Source organism: Scyliorhinus torazame, chromosome 16, assembly GCF_047496885.1.
Source record: "Scyliorhinus torazame isolate Kashiwa2021f chromosome 16, sScyTor2.1, whole genome shotgun sequence".
Lineage (NCBI taxonomy): Eukaryota > Metazoa > Chordata > Chondrichthyes > Carcharhiniformes > Scyliorhinidae > Scyliorhinus > Scyliorhinus torazame.
In genome coordinates this window covers 37,879,524-37,901,942 of record NC_092722.1, presented here as the reverse complement: position 1 = coordinate 37,901,942, position 22,419 = coordinate 37,879,524, and the positions used below count along the sequence as shown (strand labels likewise).

At 49.8% G+C, this 22,419-nt stretch overlaps 1 protein-coding gene across 2 annotated transcripts in view; it reads left to right on the top strand.

Annotated features, from left to right (window-relative positions):
• clcnk (chloride channel K) overlaps nucleotides 1-22,419 on the top strand; it is an 81,099-nt gene that overhangs the window by 54,612 nt on the left and 4,068 nt on the right. For both annotated transcript variants that reach the window (XM_072478292.1, XM_072478291.1), the window contains 3 exons: nucleotides 4,355-4,452; nucleotides 8,473-8,556; nucleotides 19,080-19,166. In XM_072478292.1, coding sequence (XP_072334393.1) covers nucleotides 4,355-4,452; nucleotides 8,473-8,556; nucleotides 19,080-19,166 — 269 coding nt within the window. The remainder of the gene's footprint in view (nucleotides 1-4,354; nucleotides 4,453-8,472; nucleotides 8,557-19,079; nucleotides 19,167-22,419) is intronic.

Below are 22,419 nucleotides of genomic sequence, written 5' to 3'. Positions count from 1 at the left end.
GAACGTGCAAACTCCGCACAGACAGTGACCCAAGCCGGGAATCGAACCTGGGACCCTGGAGCTGTGAAGCAATTGTGCTATCCACAATGCTACCGTGCTGCCCTCTGGGCAGGTCGGGCGGCATGGTGGCTCAGTGGTTAGCACTACCGCCTCACGCCGCTGAGGACCGGAGTTCGATCCCGGCCCCGGGTCACTGCCTGTGTGAAGTTTGCACATTCTCCCTGTGTTTGCGTGGGTCTCACACCCACAACCCAAAGATGTGCAGGGCAGGTGGACTAGCCATGCTAAATTGCCCCTTAATTGGAGAAAAAAAAAATTGGATACTCTAAATTTATATTTAAAAAAACAAGTTCACAAGTTCTGTCTGTTTGGATTGTCACTTCCTCATAGAAATCAAAGCGGTTTGGTCAGGCAAGGTCTTCCTGATTCTAAAGCCATGTTCACTATGTTGTTGAACGGTCCCCGCTGTCATAATATACACCAGTATATCATGGTGCAGACACACACTGATGGGCACACAGTGGGACCAATCAACACCGCAGCCAATCACCAGTTAGAGCACACGCACTATAAAGACAGGGGGCATCAGAGTTCGCACTCATTCGAGCTGAAGCTAGCTAGGAGGACGGACCTCACAGCCTGCAGCACAGACATTCACCATGTGCTGAGTGCATCGACTGGTTAGGACAAGGCAAAGGTCTTTAGTTAAAGCTAGTATCGTGTTAACCCACAGTCAGAGTATGTTACAGCAGTTAATGATTCAATAAAATAGTGTTGCACTATTTCAAGTTTTGGTGACCTGTATGTGTTCCTCGGATTCAGATCACCCAACACATCACCCGTGCCTGTGTGGGTCTCACCCCCACAACCCAAAAGATGTGCAGGGTCAGAGCACGGTGGCGCAGTGAGTAGCACTGCTGCCTCACGGCGCCGAGGTCCCAGGTTCGATCCCGGCTCCGGGTCACTGTCCGCGTGGAACAAAGAACAAAGAAAGGTACAGCACAGGAACAGGCCCTTCGGCCCTCCAAGCCCATGCTGATCATGCTGCACGACTAAACTACAATCTTCTACACTTCCTGGGTCCGTATCCCTCTATTCCCATCCTATTCATGTATTTGTCAAGATGCCCCTTAAATGTCACTATCGTCCCTGCTTCCACCACCTCCTCCGGCAGCGAGTTCCAGGCACCCACTACCCTCTGTGTAAAAAACTTGCCTCGTACATCTACTCTACACCTTAAACCTATGCCCCCTAGTAATTGACCCCTCTACCCTGGGGAAAAGCCTCTGACTATCCACTCTGTCTATGCCCCTCTTAATTTTGTAGACCTCTATCAGGTCGCCCCTCAACCTCCGTCATTCCAGTGAGAACAAACCGAGTTTATTCAACCGCTCCTCATAGCTAATGCCCTCCATACCAGGCAACATCCTGGTAAATCTCTTCTGCACTCTCTCTAAAGCCTCCACATCCTTCTGGTAGTGTGGCGACCAGAATTGAACACTATACTCCAAGTGTGGCCTAACTAAGGTTCTATACAGCTGCAACATGACTTGCCAATTCTTATACTCAATGCCCTGGCCAATGAAGGCAAGCATGCCGTATGCCAGCTTGACTACTTTCTCCACCTGTGTTGCCCCTTTCAATGACCTGTGGACCTGTACACCTAGATCTCTCTGACTTTCAATACTCTTGAGGGTTCTACCATTCACTGTATATTCCCTACCTGCATTAGACCTTCCAAAATGCATTACCTCACATTTTTCCGGATTAAACTCTATCTGCCATCTCTCCACCGAAGTCTCCAAACGATCTAAATCCTGCTGTATCCTCTGACAGTCCTCGTCGCTATCCACAATTCCACCAGCCTTTGTGTCGTCTGCAAACTTACTAATCAGACCAGTTACATTTTCCTCCAAATCATTTATATATACTACAAACAGCAAAGGTCCCAGCACTGATCCCTGTGGAACGCCACTGGTCACAGCCCTCCAATCAGAAAAGCACCCTTCCATTGCTACTCTCTGCCTTCTATGACCTAGCCAGTTCTGTATCCACCTTGCCAGCTCACCCCTGATCTCGTGTGACTTCATCTTTTGTACCAGTCTACCATGAGGGACCTTGTCAAAGGGCTTACTGAAGTCCATATACACAACATCCACTGCCCTACCTGCATCAATCATCTTTGTGACCTCTTCGAAAAACTCTATCAAGTTAGTGAGACACGACCTCCCCTTCACAAAACCATGCTGCCTCTCACTAATACGTCCATTTGCTTCCAAATGGGAGTAGATCCTGTCTCGAAGAATTCTCTCCAGTAATTTCCCTACCACTGACGTAAGGCTAACCGGCCTGTAGTCCCCGGATTATCCTTGCTACCCTTCTTAAACAAAGGAACAACATTGGCTGTTCTCCAGTCCTCCGGGACATCACCTGAAGACCGTGAGGATCCAAAGATTTCTGTCAAGGCTTCAGCAATTTCCTCTCTAGCCTCCTTCAGTATTCTGGGGTAGATCCCATCAGGCCCTGGGAACTTGTCTACCTTAATATTTTTCAATTCGCCCACCATCTCGTCTTTTTGGATCTCAATGTGACCCAGGCTATCTACACATCCTTCTCCAGACTCAACATCCACCAGTTCCTTCTCTTTGGTGAATACTGATGCAAAGTATTCATTTAGTACCTCGCCCATTTCCTCCAGCTCCACACATAGATTCCCTTGCCTATCCTTCAGTGAAATGAAAATCGCTTATTGTCACAAGTAGGCTTCAAATGAAGTTACTGTGAAAAGCCCCTAGTCGCCACATTCCGGCGCCTGTTCGGGGAGGCTGGAACGGGAACCGTGGGCCAACCCTTTCCCTGGCTACCCTCTTGCTTTTTATGTACGTGTAAAAAGCCTTTGGATTTTCCTTAACCCTATTTGCCAATGACTTTTCGTGACCCCTTGTAGCCCCCCTGACTCCTTGCTTAAGTTCCTTCCTACTTTGCTTATATTCCACACAGGCTTCGTCTGTTCCCAGCCTTCTAGCCCTGACAAATGCCTCCTTTTTCTTTTTGACAATGTGGAGTTTGCACATTCTCCCCGTGTTTGCGTGGGTTTCACCCCCACAACCCAAAGATGTGCAGGGTAGGTAGATTGGCCACGCTAAATTGCCCCTTAATTGGAAAAAATTAATTGGTTAATTAATAAATGTTAATTTATTTTTTAAAAAGATGTGCAGTTTAGGCGGATTGGCCATGCTAAATTGCCCCTTAATTAGGAAAAAAAATAATTGGGTCTTCTTAATTTTCAAAAAATATGGGGCAAAATTCTCCGACCCCCCCGCCGGGTCGGAGAATCGCCGGGGGCTGGCGTGAATCCCGCCCCCGCCGGTTGCCGAATTCTCCACCACCGGATATTCAGCGGGGGCGGGAATCGCGCCGCGCCGGTTGGCGGGCCCCCCCCCCCCGCGCGATTCTCCGGCCCGGATGGGCCGAAGTCCCGCCGCTAAAATGCCTGTCCCGCCGGCGTAATTTAAACCACCTACCTTACCGGCGGGACAAGGCGGCGCGGGCGGGCTCCGGGGTCCTGGGGGGGGCACGGGGCGATCTGGCCCCGGGGGGGTGCCCCCACGGTGGCCTGGCCCGCGATCGGGTCCCACCGATCCGCGGCCGGGCCTGTGCCGTGGGGGCACACTTTCCCTTCCGCCTCCGCCACGGTCTCCACCATGGCTGAGGCAGAAGAGACTCCCCCCACTGTGCACGCGTGGGAAGCTGTCAGCGGCCGCTAACGCTCCCGTGCATGCGCCGCCCGGAGATGTCTTTTCCGCCAGCTGACGGGGCGGAAATTCGCCCGGCGCCAACCTAGCCCCTCAAGGTTGGGGCTCGGCCCCCAAAGATGCGGAGCATTCCGCACCTTTGGGGCGGTGCGATGCCCGTCTGATTTGCGCCGTTTTGGGCGCCAGTCGGCGGACATCGCGCCGTTTCCGGAGAATTTCGCCCATGTTGTTTAACGGACACTTCTCAAGTTAATTCTTCCTCTATTTCACAAGGGAATGAAGTAGTTTTAAGACCTAACAGAGAAGAGATTATGTGTATCTGTGTGTCTATCTGTGTGTGTGTGTGTGTGTTGGGGTGTTGGTTGTGTTGTTCTCTGAAAATAGGATAGGTTTATTGCGTGTGGTGCAATTATACCTGTGCCTAGCTGCTGTCCATTTGATTCAATATTTTTCATTTTTGATGATTTCTTTAATTTTACGTTTCAGTTCAAATGTAGACGATTCCAGAGAACCGTTTCTGTAGCTGTTGTGGTCCATGAGTGGACCAAAAGGCCATTTTTATCCTTGAGCATAAGCAGAAATTCCGTTTTTGTTAATAGAATCCATGGTGCTGGTGGGATCAGTTCAAAGGAATGAGGTTGTCAAATTCCTTCAGGCTCAAAGGGAAGAGAAATGCCGCAAGGAACAGTTGCAGCTGGTAAGCAAACTGCTGGACACAGGCGTGATGGGCTGAATGGTCTCCTCAGGAGCTTGCCACTCACTGTTGTAAAATAAAATACTTTACCGCCAATAGGGGGGGACAGTGCCCTCATGGTAATGTCACTAAATGACTAATTAGTAACTAGTCAATTAAATGATGAGTAATCCAGAGGCCCAGACATATGCGTTCCAGGACATGGTTTCAAATCCCACCATGGCAGCTGGTGGGATTTAAGTTCGATGAATAAATCTGGAATATAAAGCTAGTCTCTATAATGGTGGCCTTGGCAACTATCATTGATTGTTGAAAAAACCCATCTGGTTTACTAATGTCCATCCTGACCCAGTCCGGCCTACATGTGACTCCAGACCCACACCAAAGTCGTTGACCCTTAACTGCCCTCTGAAATGGTTGAGCAAGGCGATCAGTGCAAGGGCAATTAGGGATGGGGAACAAATCCTGGCCTTGGCAGCGACGCCCACATCCCATGACAGAATAAAGAAAAACAAATCTTGATTTAGGCATGGATTAGAGATATCTTTATCGGGACTAGATTAAAAGGAGGATTTCACAGTACGTGTTGGCACCTTCCACCAAAATTCTAAAAATAAACTTGAACAAGAATACCGACTGACCTTTCATGACAGGAGACCTTTACCAAGTCAATTATTATTCTCTATATTTTTGGAACTTGAAATAAAAATCTGTCTGTGAATGGAAAGCCCACAGGGCCAAGCTGCTGCTTTTTATGTTCAGTCATTAATACAAAGCTCTGAGGTAGCCTCGAGCCCCAGAGTTAATCTGACTGTGTTTCTCAGTCATTTGTATACTACGCACTCTAAAGCAAATCAGAGTTTACAATGTCATTGTGACATGCTTGATCCAACGTGATCTGAAGGTTTGCTAATGCATTTTTCTTATGTCGATTTGTGTTTATTTTTGTCCCCTAAGTATCTGATTGCAAAACCAAACAACATGTTTGAAAATAACTTATTCATACTGGAAGATAGAAACAAATAAAGGCCAGAATTTTCCGGACCCACCTGGGTAGGTTCCCCCGCTGTGGATGAAGCAAGCTATTCAAAGGTCCATTGTCTCTGGCGGGTCTGGAAGATCCCACTGGCAGGCGGGGATGGAATACTCTAGCCAAAGACTTGCATTTATATTGCAGTCTATCATGTCCCTTGGAAACATCTTGGGGGTAATGGTCTGGTCACCGGATCATCAGAAACCAGGCATGTGACTGATGTTTTATGTGCGTCGGGACCCTACCGAAGTCATTGTGCATCGATGTACGTGGGAATTTCCTGGGAAGTTTCAACTTCCAATGGACAATTTCCCCCACCGCCTGGGACCCACCACAAACGTCTCTGTCTCTGAATTACAGTCAGAGACTTTGGACAGTCCCATGGTACTTACCAGTATAATTACCCAGGAATAGTTAGACTGATTAAAACTTGGTCTAACCCCTGGGTTAAACACAACTGACTCCCCAATCCTCAGTGATGCCCCCCACCCCCTGAATACACCTCAATCCCCCTCCCAACCACCCAACAAACCCCTAACTAATCACCTGACCATGTGACTACTGCGCAACCTGACTACCTCTCTGACCACCTGCCTACCCACCACGACTAGTCCTGACTTCCCCCAGCACCTGAGTGCCCCTGACTTGCTCCCGACTTGACCTCAGTATCCCCTGACCAATCTACCCTCTCACCCACCTGCCCACGCACCTACCTACATAGACTACCCACACCTCACCCACCTACCCTCCCTACCCACTTACGCGCATAACCCCCTGCCAACCTAACCACTTATCTCACCCAATTACCCACCTACATATTCATTCACTCATCCATTCACTAAGATTGGAAGACTGGACATTTAAACTTACCACACGGCAGCCAATGCCATAAAAGAGTGCATGTCCTGTCTTCTCCTGACTTTGCTCCACTCCAACAGAGTCCCTAGAGGGATACTGTGCATTTCCGGGTACAGGATGAGGACCCAACCCAGTTAGTGCAAGAACAGGATGAGGGCCTCACCCAGTTAGTGCAAGGACAGGATGAGGGCCTAACCCAGTTAGTGCAAGAACAGGATGAGGGCCTAACCCAGTTAGTGCAAGAACAGGATGAGGGCCTCACCCAGTTAGTGCAAGAACAGGATGAGGGCCTCACCCAGTTAGTGCAAGAACAGGATGAGGGCCTAACCCAGTTAGTGCAAGGACAGGATGAAGGCCTAGCCCAGTTAGGTTTAATGAAATTAAAGGGATGATAGCAATAATTATCTATTATTCCTTCAGTTTCGGTCATGGGCCTTAACTGAAGACATCAATGTGCTACCTCTCACTGGGGAGCTCATTGGTAAATTGTAATTTAAAAGAATTGAATGAAGTGTACCAAGTTTAAAAAAACAATGAATAATTGTATACATAATGTAAACATAATGTACCAACATTTTGTAAAAATTTCTCACACCCGATAGAAATTTCAAGGATGAAATCCATTTTAATTCATTCATTTTATGGCATATCATTGGATTTATAGTGGGATACACAGAAGGAAGATTTTTGGAAGAATGCTCTGAATGATTTGTTGAGCTGACATAGAACGGCTAAAATATGAAGAAGGTGAGAAAGTCTGAGTGAAGAAAGGACCATTCAGCCAATCAAGTCTGCTCAACTCATAGGCCCAATATAATGATTCAATCAGAGACTTCTGTCCTAAACCACAACTGTTAATCCCAGACGTTGTTTAATTTATTCTTGGAGTGTGTGCGTGTCACTGGCACAGCCAGCATTCATTGCCCATTCCTAATTGCCTTTGAACAGGTGATGATGAGCCATCCACAACTCAAGGCTTCTTAGGCCATTTCAGAGGGCAGTTAGGGGTCAACTACATCCACAGGAGTCACATGTAGGCCAGACCAGTAAGGGTGGCAGATTTCACCCGAAGGAAGAACCAAATGGGTTTTTAAGATAATCCGGAAGTTTAATGATCATTGCCATTGAGACCTGCATTTTATTTCCAGATTAATTCATTAATTGAATTCCAACTTTCCTCGCTGAGGGGGTGGGGAGGGAACACATGATTCTGGAGCATTCATTGGAGCCTCTGGATTGTTGATCGACAAACCCATGGTAATGATAATAATAATAATTTTTATTGTCACAAGTAGGCTTACATTGACACTGCAATGAAGTTACTGTGACAAGCCCCTAGTCGCCACATTCCGGCGCCTGTTCGGGTACACGGAGGGAGAATTCAGAATGTCCAAATTACCTAACAGCACATCTTTTGGGATTTGTGGGAGGAAACCGGAGCACCCAGAGGAAACCCACGCAGACACGGGGAGGAAGTGCAGACTCCGCACAGACAGTGATCCAAGCCGGGAATCGAGCCTGGGTCCCTGGCATTGTGAAGCAACAGTGCTAGCCACTGTGCTACCGTGCCGCCCAGTTGCTTCACAGCGCCAGGGACCCGAGTTCGATTCCCGGCTTGGATCACTGTCTGTGCGGAGTCTGCACGTTCTCCCTGTGTCTGCGTGGGTTTCCTCCGGGTGCTCCGGTTTCCTCCCACAAGTCCTGAAAGATGTGCTTGTCAGATGAATTGGACATTCTGAATTCTCCCTCAGTGTACCCGAACATGTGCTGGAGTGTGGCGACTAGGGGATTTTCACAGTAACTTCATTGCAGTGTTAATGTAAGCCTACTTGTGACACTAATAAAGATTATTATTATTACATTACCACTATAATGCCATCTCCCAAAAAACAAATATACTGGGACAGGTTTTCTTGTATATGGGCTTATTGGAGTTGTTTGCTCAGCTAGTGTATGCTGTGAAACTGAGAATGAATCAATGCACCACCGTAATTGGACCTGTTTGATTTTCCATTCATTTAAATTAAGAGATGGAAATTCAGACGGGCTCCCCCCTTGGGCATGTGTTTCTTTTCATCTGGTTTTCTTCCATGCTCCACGCCCTTGGACTGAAATGTATTTTTTATTTGTAGAAAGAAGGGGATATAAACCTTTGGGAAAAGTGCCACATAGATCCAGTCACATTCCAGCTGTCACCAAGCACATCATTACACCAGGTAAATGAATATAAGAATGTTGAGTAGCAGGTAGACAATAGTTATGATGCTCATTATTGAGATCTGTGCATGTTCACATTTTAATTATTATTATGTCATATTTAATTTAATTTTAAATTCTTCAACATGTGTCTTTTTCTGAGTGACACAAAGTTATAATTGGCCCTGCTTGGGCAGCACGATAGCACAGTGGTTAGCACAGTTGCTTCACAGCTCCAGGGCCCCAGATTCGATTCCTGGCTTGGGTCACTGTCTGTGTGGAGTCTGCACGTTCTCCCCGTGTCTGCGTGGGTTTCCTCCGGGTGCTCCCGTATCCTCCCACAGTCCAAAGATGTGCAGGTTAGGTGGATTGGCCATGACAAATTGCCCCTTAGTGTCCAAATAGCTTAGTTGAGGTTACAGGGTTACGGGGATAGGGTGGAGGTGTGGGCTTAAGTGGGGTGCTCTTTCCAAGAGCCAGTGCAGATTTGATGGGCCGAATGTTCTCCTTCGGAACTGTTAATTCTATGATTCTATAATCACTTTGTTAGGGTGAACGTTAAACTCTAATATTTAGTATCATGAGTAGTTAGAAAAATGCGAGACAAAGTAATCTAGAATCCGATCGAATTTCTCAGAAGTAGATCTCAAAGTGTCAAAGTCCTTCACATGTAGACAGTGACTGTTGTTAAGTAGGTGCACAGATCCCATTTGCTGCGATTCAATAAATAAAGTTGACCTATATTGCATAGTGTGGGTCTTTGGAAGAATGTTATGATGTGCCAACTGCTCATCCAGGTACTTTTTAAAGGATGTGATGGAAACCACCTCTACCACCCTCCCAGGCAGTGTGTTCCAGACTACCATCTGGGTAAAAAGTTTTTTTTTCAAATCTCCCCGACACCTCCTGCCCCTCACCTTGAACTTGTGCCCCCTTGTAACTGACCCTTCAACTAAGGGGAACAGCTGCTCCCGGTCCACCCTGTCAATGCCCCTCAAAATCTTGCACACCGCGATCAGGTCACCCCTCAGTCTTCTCTGCTCCAGCGGAAACAGCCCAAGTCTATCCAACCTCTCTTCATAACTTAAATGTTCCATCCCAGGCAACAACCTGGTGAATCGCCTCTGCACCCGCTCCAGTGCAATCACATCCTTCCTATAATGTGGCGACCAGAATCGCACACAGTACTCCAGCTGTGGCCTCCCCAAAGTTCTATACAACTCCAACATGACTTCCCTGCTTTTGTAATCTATGCCTCAAATTGATAAAGGCAAGTGTCCCATGTGCCTTTTTCACCACCCTATTCACCTGCCCTTCTAGGTGGGGTGCACGCCACCTTGTAAAGCCTACATAAGTCGTTTGGGTTGAGGGATGCTTCCTCTGCTATGGCAGAGGATTAAGTCCTTTGAGCCCATTGGTGACATTTCGACCCAAAGAACTGCGATCATTGTGGCTCTTCACAATGCTAGAAACAAGTCAGCTGTGCATGCATGTAAGGCCATAGCAGCTACCTGACATTTGAAAAATATTAGAATGTAGATATTGAGATGAAGGATATCCTGTGATGGGGAATGGATAACGTTCCCCTACTTGCTGGGATCCAATGCCAGCTCAAGCGGCCTCAGATCAACTTCTCTGCCATGATATAACAATTTGCATGAATGGAACCTTAGTTAATGCACCATTGTGTATTGTGCCAGTGTAACGCTGTCATCAGTGACTGTGACCCCTTTGAGTAAGATTGCCTTGCAATGCTGGAGGATCGGAATGTTCAGTTTGTGGGCCTTAATTTGATTAAAGCTACCAAGGCTCATTCAAAGTGAGGCCCTTGTTGATGGCAGAGAGAAAGAAGAATTGCCTTTTGTCGGTCCCAGTGAGTTTATAATCTTGAACAAAGTTAAAAAGCCAGGAACATCACTTTGACAACATTAATCCTGATTGGGTTAATGGTAGCATTAAAGTAACGGCAGTTGGAAAATCCTTAGAGTCTGTTAGTGAAGTATATTATTACTCGATTCTTTCGCCTGATGGTTTCAGTTCTCAGCAAGGCAGTTGTCGTCAGCAACGGGATCCTTTCCAGCTGTGTGTGGAAAGTCAGCTTCCTGGGACTTTGCCAAGCCAACATCCAAACTGTCATTGGTATTCACGGCTGAATCAAAAATGACCGACAAGAGAAACAGGAGTAAAAGGATCAGGATTTGAGTGCCAGTGGTGGTCTGTCTAATGCCTAAATCCAGGAAAGTATGAGTTGCTTGACTGCTTCATGGAGGTGGCAGCATGATTTCCAATTCCTGATTGACTCACTATTGAAATCCCAACAGCGATGTCGGTGAAGGGCCTTTGTGCTGAGGCTCTTTGACAGTGCAGTTGAGCACTGTGTGTGACCAGATTCTGTAGGCATGAGCGCAAAGCCCGGTGGCGGGATTCCCCGTTACTGAGATTAAGTGTTGACGTCAACGCAGAATTCGTAGACTTTCACGACAGCGAAACTGGCGCCGAACCTGGACCGATTCCACTCCTGTGGAGGGGCTCACACCGTGTGGAGCACAATCCATTCCAATGAGAAATGGAGCCGGATTCGCCGGTTTCCCGATTGACGCTCAGGAGGCTGACAAGCTGCAGCCACAGATGCACACTTCACTCCCCACACACACCATCCCAGCCAACAAGTTGGCAGCCACTGAAGCCACCAGCTATCCACCCCCTGGGCTGCATGAGTCGGACTGTCTAACACTCACTTTCTGTTCTCCCTCCCAGGAGAAGGCCGCGCACAACCGCCGGGAGCGTGAGAAGACAGTATGGGGCACCGTGGCCGAGCAGAGGATGCTGGATGTGGTCATGGCCCGGAAATTTGGGTGGTCGCCAAAGTGCAGCTCGGCCATGGGCGAGGAACCGCGACACGTGTATCAACCGGCCCAACTCCCACCCCACCACACTCACCCCCACACCACCCTCACACAACACCACCACCCTCACCCCCACACCACCCTCACACCAACACTATCCTCATCCCCATATCACCCTGACCCCCACACCACCCTCACCCCCACACCGCCACTTCCATCCCCACCACATGCCTACCCACACCACCCCCCGGCCCGTGGCGTAATCATATGTCTTGTGTCTTATAGGAGCTGCTGGGGTTGGGGCGGGTGCATCAGGTGATCACTATCTGGTGTTCACACAGTTATCCGGCAAAGCAGGTGGAGGTACGAACGCCCGAGGGGACGGACGATCGACGGCAGGCTGACCCGAGGAACTAGCTGTCACCCAGACGGGTCTCGAGCTTAAAGTCACAGGGCGCGATTCTCCGCTCCCACGCCGGTTGGGAGAATCGCCTGGGTCGCCCTCCCGCGATTCACGGAAGCAGCAAGATCGGCACAATCGCGTTTTGCGTGGCGCGGTACAGTGAATTGCCCGCGACAGCCAAAATGGCGATTCACCTGTACCCCCGCGGTTCTCCGGCCCGGATGGGCCGAGTGGCCTGCCCAAAACGGCAGGTTCCCCCCGGCGCCGTCTACACCTGGTCGCTGCCGGCGGGAACAGCTCGGGAACGCTGGGGGGGCGGCCTGCGGGGGGGGGGGGGGGGCGAGGGGGGATCCTGCACCGGGGGGGGGGGGCCTCAAATGGGGTCTGGCCTGCGATCGGTGCCCACTGATCGTCGGGCTGGCCTCTCTGAAGGAGGAGCTCCTTTCTTCCGCAGCCCTGCAAGATCGGTCAGACATCTTCTTGCGGGGCGGACTCGGAGAGGACGGCAACCATGCATGCGCGGGTTGGCGCCGGACAACCCGCGCATGCGTGGGTGACGCCAGTTATGCGGCGCCGGCCGCGTCACGTATGCGGCGCCGCCTTTACGCGGCGCCAAGGCCTGGAGCGCGTAAATGACGCGGCGCCGCTCCTAGCCCGTTATCGGGCCCTGAATCGGTCGGGTTAGGGGCCGTTTCACGCCGTCGTGAATCTCAACGGCGTTCACGACGGCGCAAACACTCTGTCTCCATTTCAGAGAATCGCGCCCATAGAGTCTTAGATATATATAGCATAAAACCAGGTCCTTTGACTCCACTTGTCCATGTCGCCCAGTGTTTAGCCACTAAGCTAGTCCCAATTGCCCACATGTGGCCCATGTTCCTCCATACCAATCTTGCCCATATAACTGGCTTCTGGAACAAACAGTCCAATCCATAGTGGAGATGCAGCCACTGAGCCAGGGACTACATGAGAGGTTGTCGGCGAGCATCCAGTACCTGCAGGTGCAGTTGGAGGAGTCCAACCGCGTGCAGCAGCTGGAGATGGTGCCGACAATGCCTGCCACCCAGGCCAACACTGCACGGGTGGTGTCCATGGTGGAGGCATTGGGGGTGATAGTTTTGGTTGTGGATCAGCATGTCCAAGGCTTGGGGCATTCTGTGCAGGCCCTGGCCGAGGCCCAGGACAGGGTTGCTGCCTCACAGCAGAGCCAACTGAAAATTGCAGCGTCGCTCCTGAGGGTGGCCCATTCACAGCAGGCCATGGCTGAGAGCAGCGGCGGCATTGCCCAGGCACTGGCCGACATGGCACAGACGCAGAGGGAAGTGGCCCAGTCCCAGAGGGAGATGGTGCAGTCAGTGGCTGATGTGACACAGACCCAGAAAGTGGTGGCTCAGTCGCAGCGTGATGTGGCAAAATCCCAAACGGAGATGATTCACTCCCTGTGCTCCATGGCCGCGAGCGTGTGGACCCTAGTCGGGACCAGAGCGGTCCTCCAGTACTGGCAGCGCCAGGTGGCAGAGGAGCCTCAGGAGAGAGCTCCGTTTGCACTCCCATCCCATGGAGTAGCCCGGGGGTCATTGAGCACTCCGAGGGAGGAGGAGTTGATGGGGCCTATGCTGGTGACTCTAGCAGGGGAGGTGCCGGAACTCTGTAGCACTCCCCCCCCCGTCCCTGGTGCATCTGGCGGGCATAGGGCAGAACAGGCCGGCATCATGCCACCCGGGACACCTGAACAGCAGCCAGGCCCATTCAGGTCTGGTCCCTCCAGAAGACGCCCGCCAATGGGGACCTAGGTCACAGGGTGGGAATCACAGCAGGCTGCTTCCACTTCTACTGTCTGGGGAACCACCTAAACATCGTGTTCGGGCCCGTAAGGCCAGGAAGCTGAACACTAGTTAAGTTGGCATGGGTGAAGGGCATAGTTTAGTTATAGGGGCTAGGCAGATATCAGTATATATTCATTCACATTAAACACCTGTGCACACTGTTACAACCTGTCTTGGTGCCCTGTCAGATGGGTGTGAGGGTTGGGCTGGTCTGGGCTGGCCGGAGGTGGGGGGAATGGACGGACCCTGTGGGTGGCCTGGGCTCCCCACCCTCCCCTGACCGTCCCCACCGCAGGGGTCCAATGGGACCGTGCAATGGATTGGCCAGCTCGCATGCAGGGATCACCCAGATGGATGGCTGAAGGTGCTACCATGGGCAGGAGTCAGACGTTGTCAAACGATGTGGAGCACCAGAGCTGATCGCAGAGCAGGTTGTCATCATCCTCCATCCCATGGATCAGACCCGCTGTTACTACCAACCCAGGGCCTGCACCCCCGTAGTGTGGCAGGTATGTATCACGGAGGGAGTTGCAAGCGGAGGGGGGTGACTGGGGGGTGGAGTGAGGGGATGTGGGGTTGCGATGCAGTGTCTGTACCCCCGGCCTGTTGCCACGGATGACTCGAGGTGAAGGCTGTGCCGCCATCTGGCAACACGTCGCACTGTCTCTCTGCTCAGCCGGACTTGGCGTCGGAAACTATTCTCTGCCCAATCGTGTTTCGCGATTTCGCCGTCCGCAAATGGAGAGTCCCGCCCCAGAGCTCTTGTGCTGGGTTGAAATGTTCAGAGGGTAGTGAATCTGTAGGATTTTTAATTGCAGAGAGCTGTAGAGGCTGGGTCGTTGAGTGTATTCAAGGCTGGGGCAGGCAGGTTTAAAAAAATTTTTTTTTAAGTACCCAATTGTTTTTTTTCCTATTATGGGGCAATTTATCGTGGCCATTCCACCTAGCCTGCACATCTTTGGGTGGTGGGGACGAAACCCCGCAACCACGGGGAGAATGTGCAAACTCCACACGTACAGTGACCCAGGGCCAGGATCTTCAGCGCTGTAGGCAGCAGTGCTAACCACTGCACCACCGTGCCGCCCTAGACAGATTTTTAATCAGTAAGGGCATTGAGGGTGGCACGGTGGTACAGTGGTTAGCACTGCTGCCTCACAGTGCCAGGAACCCGGGTTCAATTCCAGGCTTTGGTGACTGTGTCGAGTTTGTACATTCTCCCCGTGTCTGTGTGGGTTTCCTCCGGCTGCTCCGGTTTCCTCCCACAGTCCAAAGATGTGCGGGTTGGGTGGATTGGCCGTGATAAATTCCCCCTTAGTGTGCAGGTTAGGTTACAGGGATTGGGCACGGTGGACGGGGGAGTGGACATGGGTAGAGTGCCCTTTCAGAGGGTTGGTGTAGACTCGATGGGCCGAATGGCCTTCTTCTTCACTGTAGGGATTCTATGATCATTCTTACAAGGATAAGGTGAGAAAGTGGAGTTGAGGATTATATCAGATCAGTCATGATCACATTGAATGGCGGAGCAGACTCAATGGGCCGAATGGCCTATCTGATCCTATGTCTCATGGCTCCATGGAGTGTAAGATTTGGGCAAAATTCATCATCGAGCTGTCAGTGATAACTCTCCAGTGCACCTTATTGGTGAACTGAGATCATGATCTGAAACCTAGTTCCTTAATAATAATAATAATAATAATAATCACTTATTGTCACAAGTAGGTTTCAAATGAAGTTACTGTGAAAAGCCCCTAGTTTCCACATTCTGGCACCTGTTCGGGGAGGCTGGTACGGGAATTGAAGCCACACTGCTGGCGTTGTTCTGCATTGCAGGCCAGCTATTTAGCCCACTGTGCTAAACCAGCCCCAGCAGGATCAAAAGGCCCATTCACTGGAAAAACTCACATGAAGACAGCCTTCCCTGAAGAATAAAATGGATGGTAGTCAGTGCCCTTGGACCTGAACCCTATCGTGCTCAGTTGAAATCACATGCCGTCTCGGGCATCACTCGAAACAGTTGATCCCACAACCTCGGGCTCCCATCCAGGAGTTGTCTTTGACAATAAGACCATTTTAGGACATTGTCTGTGCGGAACAAATGTTTTCTTCCCCATTTGCTGTCTCCCTTGGGGGGGCGGGGTGGTTGGGGGGGGGGGGGGGGGGGGGGGGGGGGGCGGGGGGAGAGCATGGAATGTGGAATCACCTCTGGCGACCTGAAAATTTTTCTCGTTCGTTTGAAATCTTGTTAGGACTGAAACCGGCTGTCTCCGAAGGCTCCTGCTATTCTCCCACTGCTGAAGAGAAGCGATGGGAGTTCAAAGGTTGTAAATTAGACTCTGTCAGCTGGACTCTCAGCCCCCGCCGAGGCCAGAATTGGAAGCAGATGGAGCTGAAATCCGAGTGCCGCAGGCTGTCATGCAGATTCCCTGGCTCCGGGCCATTTCTGCAGAGGCAGAATTGGAGGCCGGCTGGACTGCCTACCGGCGGGTACCTGTTCAGTTCAGTGCTGGTGGCCAGTTCAAAATGCCTGGAGGCTGGCCAGGGGAGTCAATGCTCCAGGCAGGCCTGGAGGCCCTCACTGACCGAGAGCCAAAGGACTGTCCTGTAAAGAGGGTTCCCCTCCCCTCTCACAAGTCTTGACCTGACCTTAGAGTCTAATTTTTAATATAAAACTTTGAAATGTTGGGGACTGTAGCCACCTAAAATGACTGATTCCCGATTAATTTGGCCAAAACCTGATATAAAATGGCTAACCGAAAAGGCTGATGGGAAAAACAGCCAACAGGACACAAACGGACAGCTGCAGACAGAATAGCGTATTCGGCTCTGGGGAAGTCGGCCCAGATCGATACCTGCGACTATTAGCAGCACATCAACCCAGACATCTGCAGTTTAATCGGCTATCCCCGGGAGAAATTGCAACATATTAGCAATTGAATGCCGGGCCAGACCTCTCGGCGCCTGCAGTGGCCGAAACAAAGACAGGTGAACGACCACCCCCCCGATCGAGGAATCGCCCATTATTGAAGCATATTGAACCCAGTGATTGGGAACAAGTCCAATCACTTGGGACTCAGGGTCAAGGGTCGCCCCGAGAGGCGGGAAGCCCCTGGGCCCTATCAATTGTGGGGCCAAGTTCAGATCGCTCTCTCTCTCCCTTCTTCTCCTGCTCGCAACCTTCGCAAGAACATCGACCAGAAACTGTAAGTTTGACTCCAGCGATCGCTACCCGATAGAGACTCCGAGCCATCGACCCGTATCAGCCTTTTTGAATCCCGCAGGCCAGACCCAATTCGATAAGCCATTCGTTTCCCTGACCTGGTGGGCCATCCCCAAAAGTTAAGTATTGGCCAGTAGTGGTAGGTAGTGATATAGAAAGTAGGATTATCGTGTGAGTATTTATTGCTGTACATAATAAATGACCGTTGATTTCAATCTTACTAAGCGGTGTGCTGTCTTATTAATCATAACTAGAGCTTGAACCACGTGGCGGTATCAGAAAGTATACCTGGCGACTCGTGAGCAAAGGTGACATAATCAGAGGTAATAAAACTAAGGCTAATAAGAGCAACAGGACGAGGCAGCTCCATCTTGACACTCCCTCTCTCTGACTCGCCTAAAATTTCAGTCTGCTGCTCCTCTCAAACTGGAATGCCTATGATTGGCCATCCAGCTTCGAGAGCCTGTCTACAATTCTTAATTTGATGCCGAACCTGTCTCATGATCATTAATTGGCAGCCTCAAGCAAAGGCACAGGTTGAAATAGTTTCACTCCTGTTTAAGGACCCGGAACAGGCCTGGCTTGCATTTCCCATTCCCAGGGGGAAACCCAGCCCAGTATCTCCGACCCAGTCATCTCATTCAGATTAAAGATCTCTGGTTTCGCTCCACTTCTCTCTCACTGCAAACAGGGTTGCTTAGGCAAGGTTGCCATGACTGCACCTATCACTCTTGTCCATAATAATAATCCTTAACATTCTTAGTTTGTGGCACAAAATAAAAATGCATCGATAAAAAGGGGGGATAAAAACTATAAAGTTCTTAAAAATCCATTTTAGACCCTACGTTGTCATACGTCAAAGTCTGATTCGGTTAAAGTTACATTTTTGTTCATGAACTTCAAGAATAGTAGCCAAGACCAGATAACAATGCTTTTCAGTCGATTCCTGGTGCACCAATCTGATAGGGGATTACCCATCCTCCATGATGACACACGATAAGCCATTTTTTGTGCAAGGGCAGAGATACTGAGACAAAGGGGGCGATTCTCCAATATTGGGCCCAAGTGTTCGCGCCGTCGTGAACGCCGTCGTGTTTCACGACGGCGAGAACAGGGCCCGGGCGCAACGGATTCTGACCCCCACAGGGGGCCAGCACGGCGCTGGAGCGGTTAACGCCGCTCCAGCTTCCTTACGTGGCGCCAAAAGGGTGCCGCGCCACCCTGCGCATGCGTGGGGGATTTCTTATGCACGCCGGCCCCGACCCAACATGGGATCGGTGTTCAGGGGCCGGCCGCGATAGAAAGTAGGCCCGGGGTGGGGGGGGGGGGGGGGGGGGAGGCCGGCCCGCCGATCGGTGGGCCCCGATCGCAGGCCAGACCCCATCGGAGGCCCCCCCGATGAAGGAGCCCCCCTATCCCCCCCCTCCAGGCGGCCCCCCCCCCCGACCATTCCCGCAGAGTTCCCGCCGGCAGTGACCAGGGGTGAACGGCGCCGGCGGGACTCTGTCGTATCGGCGCGGCCGCTCGGCCCATCCGGGCCGGAGAACCGGCGGCCCTGCCGGCGCCGCACCAAACGCGCCGGCGCAAATAGCGTCGATTCTCCGCACCTCGGAGAATCGCGCGCCAATGTCGGGGCGCGGTTGCGGCGATTCTCCAGCCCGACGCGGGGCTCGGAGAATCGCCCCCATATGCTCTTGAATTAGTTCAGTTGTTTATCTCCTTGCCTCTGGGTAGGTTGCAACCATAGGTTGCTTCTCCCTTTGAGGTGGAGAGCTGACTGGTGGTGATTTAACCTGTGGGTCACCACATCTGAAGCAAGGAGCAAGGTGTTGAGGCATTAGTTCAAGAAGAACAAGATTTTTTTTATCTCTGGTTTCCTGGCCAGCTTTTCTCTCTTTCACAAAACACCATCGAAAAGTGATTCACAGCTCATTTATGTCACTGCTGTCTATGGTATATTCTGGATGCAGAACAGCTGATATTTTTGTCGACAAACAACTATGGCTTCACTTTTATCAGGAATTCATTGTGTGAAGTGCTTTGAGACATACTGATGATGTGCTAATTGCAATTATTGCTGTGGGCAACACCGTGGAATTGTGTATAATGCATGGCTAATGTGTTAAATGGTTTGCAATCAGTCAACGTTTTCTATCTCGGAACTGCCAGGCAGCACCTGGAAGGGATAATAAATTGGAATTGCAGCGAAATTGCTTTGAGAAATATCATTAAAAATGTAATCTATTTTCAGGCACACAAACTCTTTGATCTCCTTGTCCTTCAGCACATGTTTGTTAGCTCCGCAGGGAAGGTGGTTGGCTTTGTATCCAGAAATGAGGTAAGACAAATAGAAAATGTAACCGGGGACTGGCGGCGGGCGGGAGGGAGGGAGGGAGGGAGGGGGGTGATATTTGCACATAAATTTGAAATGTTCAGCACCAATTTTATTCTTGCCTGGCAGGTATGGGGCAGATATGGGCAGGGAGGAGAGCTCTGAATGTTAGAACATATTCTATTCAGTCACAAGAATTGGATTCAGTTCTTGACTCTCCTGGAGACCAAACAGGGAATTTTAGCCCCTCGCAATGGACAAGAGAGGGTCAGGGAGTGGTGTTAAAATCCCCCAAATCTCTGGGTCACTGTCTGTGTGGAGTTTGCACATTCTCCCCGTGTTTGCGTGGGTTTCGCCCCCACAACCCAAAAGATGTGCAGGTTAAGTGGATTGGCCATGCTAAATTGCCCTTTAATTGGAAAAAATTTATTAGGTACTCTAATTTTTTTTTAAAATCCCCCAAATCCCCAAACTACTGCTGATGTGCCAGCCACTGTTTTATGGCTGTTTTTATGTGTGTTGCACTGGTGCATTTGTGCCCTGTTCTCGAGGGCCAGGATCATTCATGATAATATTTAAATCATTCTTCCACACTGTGGCTGATGTGGTGTTCCTTGTGGTGCTTATACTCAGGGTGGAGTTGTAGTGTACACAAGGACCACGAAAAGCTAAGTCAAATAAACAAAGCTAAGATTTATTACAATACTTATTATACAGTTCAATCACGATTCAGAAAGCAAGCAATATTATAACTAAACCCACAATCAACACTATACCTATCTCATGCACACTATCTTAAATTATACTCTGCTCTGCTCCTTGGCTCTCTAACCTTCTCTCGCCTTCTCTCCCCAGAAGCCTGAGAGGCATTCCCTTTTATAGGTCTGCTTCCCAGCTCCATCTAGTGGTCGGTTAGAATATTACACCAACCCTTTATGTACTCGACATTACACATAATGTCACAGTTGGGAGCCAATTTTAATTGAACACTGACCAGTCCAGCAGCTAACTGGAGTTGAGAGGAAGTATCTGGATCCATCAGGAAATAGTTTTTTAATGGCACATGTTTCAGACCGTTTGTTCTAAATTCTTTCACTGGATGTGGGCTTTACTGGCTCGGCCAGCATCTGTTGCCCATCTCTTTAGTTTTTTATAAATTTAGTGTACCCAATTCATTTTTACCAATTAAGGGGTAATTTAGCGTGACCAATCCATCTACCCTGCACATCTATGGATTTTGGGGGCGAAACCCACACAAACACGGGGAGAATGTGCAAACTCCACACGGGCAGTGTCCCAGAGCCGGGATCGAACCTGGGACCTCAGCGCTGTGAGGCAGCAATGCTAACCACTGCACCATGTTGCCCATTTCCAATTGCCCTCGAGATGGTGGTGGTGAGCTGCCTTCATGAACCGCTGCTGTCCATGTGATATAGGTACACCCACAGTGCTATTAGGGAGGGAGTTCCAGGATTTTGATCGAGCGAGAGTGAAGGAACGGCGATATATTTCCAAGTTAGGATGATGTATGGCTTGGAGGGGCCACACCCCCACACCTCATTTCTGCCAAGCATTCTTACCTGTGTTTGTCCTTCCTCCCGATCCCCTCACCAACCTTTGATCTTTCTCAGTTGGCAGGGACGAACCTCGGCAGTCTTTGTTTATTTTCCCAGGATGTGAGCATCGCTGGCTAGGTCAGCATTTATTGTTCAACCCTAATTGCCCTTGAGAAGGTAGTGTTCAGCTAACATTCTGAACTGCTGTAGTCCACGTGGGTTACTCTGCCACCACTTTCCCATCCCATTGGCAATCTGACCGGCTGCTGAGTGTGAAACAAGAGTTTAATGAAAAGATGGAGGTCTTGCTTTACGTTCATCAGGGCCTTCACATTCCCAGGTGCCCCAGTCCCATCCCCTGCTCCCTGCTCCTTGGATTGGATTTGTTTATTGTCACGTGTACCGAGGTACAGTGAAAAGTATTTTTCTGCGAGCAGCTCAACAGCTCAACCTTCCCTGTCTTCCCTTAGCAAATTGAAGCCAAAGTCGCTGAGAATGATTCATTTATTTCAACAGAAATTGAAGGATCATGGGAAATGTGGTTAACTATTCAGCGTCCCATGGGTTTTCAGTGGTGAAGATTCTAAAGAAAATATGCAAGGCAGCTCAGATCAAAGGGCAAATGTCATGTAGCAAAATTACAAACACATTATTAAGTTTTAGTAAGGCATTGTTGGGAATATATCATCGCACATGAGCTTCTCCATTCTTGCATCATCATTTTTTTTGAAGTCAAAACTTTATTACATTGACTCCACTTCACAAACTGCTTCATTGTCTGGACAGCATTTTGATATGTCCGATGGTCGTGAAAAGTGCCGTATAAATGCGAGTCTGTCCTCTCTTTTTTCCCCACCACCAACCATAACTCAAGACCTCAAAGCTACATCAGTTCTTCAGTCCTTCAATTCTTCTTCCCTGCTATCGTCCACAGGTTTTAAAACCCAATCTCTACTTCACTTAGCCACTACTTTCTGGTTTATCTCAGGCTCACGCTCTTCCCTAATGCCTTCAATGTTGGCATTGGCGTACTCCGTGATCTTTAGCCATTTATCTGGGTTCAGAGGGATGAAGATAGTAGGAACGAACTTTCACCCAGTGTCGATGTATAGCTATGGGTTTCTACCTCCTGTGACCGCGTTATAAAATATTAGGATTATGGGAGGTAAAGGCAGAAGTCAAGGGGCAGCATGGTGGCACAGCGGTTAGCACTGCTGCCTCACAGCGCCAGAGACCCTGGTTTGACTATGACCTTGGGTGACAGTCTCATGCAGACCTGATGGGCCAAATGGCCTCCTTCTGCACTGTAGGGATTCTATGGATTCTATGGAAATGGAAGTTAGCTGGAATTTGGAGTTGAACTCCGCTCGATTGGATTCCTCCTATGCAAAGAGCAGGCAAATCTCTGGGTTAAGCAAATCTATCGTGGGGAGTTCCCTGTGTTACTCTCTGGCAAGTGCTAGCAGACATCTTACCAGCTAGGATCCGGAAGAATGCTTGGTCTAAGCTCCAGGATGTTACAATGGTGAAGTAATCAATTCCAAAGAGGCTCAGTTGCCATTCCAAAGCTGTTGATCTGCCCCTTTGGGTGTATTTTGCAATGAAATTATGTTCCTCCTCAGGTCCTTCTAGGCCTTAACCAGTCCCTCAGAGCAATATAGTGCTGCTTTGATTTCTCCTCCCAGCTATTGGAATTGTTGAAT